Raw genomic sequence first — 6,000 nt, 5'->3', positions numbered from 1 at the left:
CTTTTCTCATCGCTGTGATCAATTTTCCCGACAAAACAACCGAAGGGTGGAAGGGTTGATTTTGGCTCTCAGTTGGAGGAGGTCCAGTCCACCTCACAGCGGTGAGGATGTCTGTGTGGGAATTTCTTGACTGGGTGAATTGGGATGTGAGAAGCCTGCCCTCGGTGTAGATGGCACGACTTTATGGACTGAGTTTCCTGACTGAATAAAATGGAGAAAACACGAGAAGCACCTCTCTCTGCTTTCTGACTGTGGAGAATGTTAGAGCCAACAAACGAACAATAATCGCCACCCCCCCCCCAATCAAACAAGACTTTATATATAAAAAAAAAAAAAAACTTAAAAAATAAAGGAAAAACAGAAAAGATTTCCCAGTAATTAAAAAGTTCAAAAACAAAATTAGATAAATGTAAAGAGGAACAAAACATAAAAACTATATTAAATAAACAAGTAAAAAGACACAGCTGGGCGTGGTGCTGCACGCCTTTAATCCCGGCACGGCACTCGGGAGGCAGAGGCAGGTGGATCTCTGTGAGTTCGAGGCCAGCCTGGGCTACCAAGTGAGTTCCAGGAAAGGTGCAAAGCTACACAGAGAAACCCTGTCTCGAAAAACCAAAAAAAAAAATAAATAAATAAAAAAATGGTAACATCAAAATATTACCAAACACTGAGACGGGGGAACACAGGCACAACAAAAGCAACCAAGAAGAAACTCTGGAGCAGTCAGAGCTGCACGTCTGTACACCCAGCAAGCGGGAGGGGTGGGGAGGAAGAGCAGGAGTCCAAGACTAGCATGGGCTTTAAGACAAAACAAAGGAAAAGGAAAACCAATTTTCCCCACTGGAGAGATGGCTCAGGGGTTAACAGCACTTGTAATTCTTGCAGAAGACCCGGGTTTTGTTCCCAGGATCCACACAGCAGTTTACAACTGTTTGTAACTCCAGTTCCAGGGGATCCAGACCTTCTGGCCTCTGCAGGTACCATGCATGTACACAATGCACTTATATATATATTCGGGTAAAACACTCATATAGATAAATTAAAAATAAGTCTTTTAATATAAAATTTTCCCAAATGTAAAAGATGCATAAATAAAATCAGATGAATATATGAAGAAAAATCACAAATATAAACAAACCAAAAATTTTTAAAATTCTGCTAAATGTAGAAAAGTCACAGAAAAAAGAAAAAAAGCAACCTCTTTCCAGGTCCTCAAAACCTGAGAGACCTCGGGCTGAGAGATGCTCAGGGGTTAAGAGCACATACTGGTCTTGCAGAGTACCCGAGTTAGTATCAGCACCTGCATTGATGGGCAGCTAACAACTACATCTAATTCCTGCTCTTGGGGTAGCTGATTCTTCTGGACTCCAAAGGAACCACCATTTTATGTGCACATACCCACACACATACACATAATTTAAAATCTCTAAAAAAAATAAAAAGTTCAGAAAAAAATTAAAGACTGTCATTGTATGTAGGGTGGGGAGGGGATGTCAGCTGAACTGGAGACTGGTCTTTCCTATGGCTTGTGATGTTGCTGAATCTCTATTGGTTAAGTGTCTGAGGTCTCCCAGACCTGTCTTTCAACATGGTTGTTTTCCTTTTTTTGTGAAACAGGGATGTCTGCTGGTCAAGTTTTACATTTTGTGGACTGAGCAGGCTTTCTATTCTGCCGTGACTCTCTAAATCACATCGATGGGGTGACTGGTGTTTTAGCTGAGTGGTGTCTGCTAAGTGCAATGGGGGTCCGAGAAGCAGCCACAGCAGAGACTGGTACAGCCTGAGGCCCTGTCTTAATACTTTCAAGGCCTCCTGAATACTAATCACCCTGCTGAAGGGATATAGTTGAGGGCATCTCACATCCCTTGGAACTCCAGCTTCTCAAGCAAAAACAGTAGTGAGTCATGGACAGGTGACTTTAGAATTCGATCCACCCAGTCTCAGGCCCCCATAACAATGTCTCTGTCTGAGAACAACATGCTGCCACCTGCACCCTTTGGTTTTCCAGTGACCGGCTCTTCTGCCCTCCACAACTGCATCTCTGGACCTCCCTTTTTCTGGGGGCTCTGACAGGTCAAACTGAGGCTCTGTAGATGTTCCCTGATCTCAGGTCCCCAGGTAGCTGTCTTTAAAAATTGATTCTCCTTTAAGATTGCTTCTGGCTGCTGCCCTCTGAGTCATACATCGTGACAAAATGGGATTTCTCTATGCTGTTGAATTTTCCGCTGGGGTAATTACTGTCGCATCAAACCTCACAACTGGATGTAAGGCTTCTGAGGGTTGTAGGCTTATCCTGGGTATAGGACTGCCTGGCTTCCATCTGCCTTACCGTTTGGAAGTGGCTTCTATTTTGCCTCCCCTTCTCTGCCAGGGAACTGTATGGCTGAGGCTGAGCTTGCCTTCTGTGTCATGGACACATACAATTTTTATTTTCCAATCCTTTTTTTCACTTCTGTAGATTTCTGAAGCTCTTCCTCTTTCTGTTCGGGATAAAATCTGTTTTTCATTCTGACTCTCTCCTTCACAGGCTCACAGAGGCATCCTCCCACTTCCCATTTATCCATAAGCCTCATGCAGAGAAGGTAGGGTTCCAGTATGCAGCTATGCAGACCTACAAGCCACCCCCAAACTTGGGATAATCCAAAACTTTATTGGCTGCCATTGGCTTTTCTCTTCTCCAGCGAGACACTGAGTACAGCGATAACACTAAGCGATTGGAGGCATCGGGAGAGATGGCCCAGCGGTTAAGAGTATGGTTGCTCTTGCAAAGACTTCTGGTTTGGTTCCCAGCACTCATATGGCAGCTCACAACCACCTGTAACTCCAGTTCCAGGGGATCCCACACCCTTTTCTGACCTCTAGGGGCATCAGTCACACATGTGGTAAACATACATGCAGGTATACACTCATACACATGTAATAAATATAAATCTTTGAAAAAAAAAGTTATGTGCCTAAATTGGTGGCTGTGTGCTTCCCTACCACAGAAGACTGATTGATTTTTGTTCACAGGCAACTCTATGTAGGTTTGGGGTATGATTTTAGTTACTTTTTCCATTGTTGTGGCTGGCACAAAATATCCAACAAATGCAACTTAAGGAAGAGGGTATTTTGGTTCACAACTGGAGGGTACAGTCCATCATGGAAGACCAGGCGTTGCGGTGGGAGTGTAAGGCAGCAGTCACATTGAGTTCATAGTGAGGAAGCAGAGGGAGATGAATCTAAAAGATGACTTAAATGTGACAGCTGGATTTGCTGACATGTACCACTACATAGTGAGTTCGAGGCCAGCCTGATCTACCTAAGACCCTGTCTCAAAAAGGGTCTTGAATTCCTGATCTTCCTGAGAGCTGGATTTGCTGACATGTACCACTATGCCTGGCTGAATTTGTCTTTCTGACCTCTAGGGCTGTAAGATAATGCATGCTGGTTTAAATTTATAAGTTGTTACAATAGCAACAAGAAATATATCTTGGGTTGGGCATGGGTCAGTTATTGAATTATGGTTATGATTAATGTAGTTCTATCCCTAGGTACAACACCCCACCCCCGACCCCAGACAGAGTTTCTCTGTGTAACAGCCTTGGCTGTCCTGGAACTCACTATGTAGACCAGGCTGGCCTTGAATTCACAAAAATTCCCCTACCTCTGCCTCCCCCAGTGCTGAGATCAAAGGGGTGTGCCATCACGTTCCGCTTCAACGTTTTTTAAAAAAGGATGAAACCTCTGAATGGCTCTTCACTGCTGGTCAGCTAAAGCTCTGAGTCCTCAGTCCAATAGATTCTTGATGTGATTCTACTTCCCCTCCCCCTCCCTTTTTTCTTTTTGAGATAGGGTTTCTCTAGGTAGTCCTGGAATTCACTCTGTAGACTAGGCTGGCCTCGACTCACCGAGATCCGCCTGCGTCTGCTCCACGGAGTGCGGGGATGAAAGGCGTGCGCAGCGCCACCACCGCCCGGCTCTACCTCCTCTCTTGCTCTGGTAACTCAAGACTAGCGCTCCATATCCAATACCTCATCCAGACCATGTTTTAGCATAGGTCTGAGGCTCTGAGCCTCTTTGCTGTTTTCACTGATTATTAGTTTTTGATGAGATCTTGGTATGTAATTCCAGGATGGCCTTAAATCCATTATCCTCCTGCTCAGCAGTACTGTGCGCCACCACGCGAATTTTTTAGTTTTAACTAGGATTTTGAAAGGGCGGTAGAGGCACAAGTCATTTTCATGAGGGATTGCTCTTTTGCCCCCTCACCCACGAATCCGATGATATAATGGGTAGCGATCCCTCTGGAATTTGTAAAGCAAGTTACAAGCGGTGTACCTAAACTAGAAAGGCATGCTCAAAGACGAGGCTGGCTCTGGTGCAGCCCGATGTCCACCACAGTGCCCCCGGGTCCAGTTCAGAGTTGCCTCTCTCCTGCCCGTCGCGTGAGACGGCGGTTGCTGAACCCGGACCATTAGTTCTGAGGCCAGCGTTGCCTGGCTGGGGAACCACGCGGACCCATCACACCGCCTGCTCCGCAGTTGAAGAAACCGCTCTGGGGCTGGACGGAGGCGGAGCAGAAGCTCACACTGGGCCAACAGAAGAGCCTTAAGATGCTAAAAGCGGCCCTGGGGCGGTCCCCGGCGCGAGGCACTCTGGGATTTGTAGTTTACTTCCCGGACAGCTCCTCTCTCGTTTCGGCCGCCCGCCTTTTAATCCTCGCTCTCTCCCGGCACACCGACTGCATTATCAAGGCACTTCCTCACGTACGACTACACTACCCAGAAATCTCTCCTTCGCGCTCGGGCAGGCTCTCGGTCTTCCTCGGACTACAGTTCCCAGAAGGCCACTGGCGGAGGGCTTCCCCCGCTTTCCCGGGACCACAGTTCCCAGAGACTTGACTTCGCGGCTTTTCTCTCTGTGTCCTGTCTCTCTTGGAGCTGGCTAGGCCAGCGGGCCCACGGCGACGACGTGGTTTGGCGTGTCCAGTGTCAGGGTGTACTCTTCTGCGAGTTTTCTGTTCTTTCAGCCACTTTTGACGGACAGGCCGTCGCAGCTGGCCTGAGCAGTGACCTGGCGGGCCGCGCCTGCGCCCTGCCGCGTTTCCTGCCTGGCTGGTGGCGGCGGCCATTTTGTTCGTTCTCCTCCTCCTCCTGCTCCTCCTGGTTGGAGCTCAGTGTCCGGAGCGGGCTGGGGGGAGCGGACCGGAGAGCTGGGCTCAGTACCTTTTCCTCTGTCCCCAGCCGGAGCCCGGAGCCCCCCTCCCCTTCCTTCCCACCCCCTCCCCTCCCCAACCCTGCCCTCCCCCTTGTCCCGGGATCACTCCGTCGCACCCACCATGATGGAAGACGACGGACAGCCCCGGACTCTGTGAGTACCCGAGACCGGGGGTGCCAGGCACCGAGCTGCCCGGGCACGCGGGATGCTGAGGGAGGGAGCGGGAGACTGGGACCCGAAGCCGGGAGCCCGGCGTTGAGGTGGCGCGCTGCGAAGTGCATTCCTCCCCTGTCCCCCTTTTCCTAGAGGAGGAAGCCCTCCCTTCCCCCCGAACATAGTTAACTTCGTCGGGTCTGGGGCTCGGCTCGACCTCTCCCTCCCGAACCCTCTTTTCCACACTCTTCCGAGACTGGGCTTGTGCACGGCGGAGGCTGTCAGACCCGGGAGAGCCCCAGTGCTCCCTGGGCTTTGGGGGCTCCGGGCTGAGCCGGGAGCTGTGGGTCTCCACGGGGGCAGGGCTTGGCGGGGGTGGGACCTCGGCTGCATCCTTTGGCTTAGGCACTCCGACTCAGTCCACGTCCTCAGCCGTCCACGTCCTCAGCCTCAGTCACCCCCGGTCCTCTTCCCTAAGCCGACAACTCTTGAACCGGAGGAGCCCCTTGTCCCTTTCTGCCCCACGTGCCCCACGCTGTCAGAAACACTCGCTCAGCGCCCTCTGCTTTTGAAATGCCAGAGAGATTGCTTTTTGCCGCCGTGCACCACCTCTGTCCCTTGGATCACGAAGTTTACTTGGAGCGCTCA

At 50.0% G+C, this 6,000-nt stretch overlaps 1 protein-coding gene across 4 annotated transcripts in view; it reads left to right on the top strand.

Moving 5' to 3' along the window:
- Positions 1-1,042: 1,042 nt before the first annotated feature.
- Positions 1,043-6,000, top strand: part of Tial1 (TIA1 cytotoxic granule associated RNA binding protein like 1) — a 24,644-nt gene continuing 19,686 nt past the window's right edge. The window contains exon 1 of one of the 4 annotated variants that reach the window (XM_006976997.4): positions 1,043-5,352. In XM_006976997.4, coding sequence (XP_006977059.1) covers positions 5,321-5,352 — 32 coding nt within the window. In that variant the 5' untranslated portion in view covers positions 1,043-5,320. The remainder of the gene's footprint in view (positions 5,353-6,000) is intronic. The other 3 variants (XM_006976998.4, XM_015995896.3, XM_015995895.3) reach the window with 3 other exon arrangements.

Source organism: Peromyscus maniculatus, chromosome 1 (genome assembly GCF_049852395.1).
Source record: "Peromyscus maniculatus bairdii isolate BWxNUB_F1_BW_parent chromosome 1, HU_Pman_BW_mat_3.1, whole genome shotgun sequence".
NCBI classification, from domain to species: domain Eukaryota; kingdom Metazoa; phylum Chordata; class Mammalia; order Rodentia; family Cricetidae; genus Peromyscus; species Peromyscus maniculatus.
The sequence above is the reverse complement of the archived record's forward strand: the minus strand, read 5'-3'. Positions and strand labels throughout refer to the sequence as shown.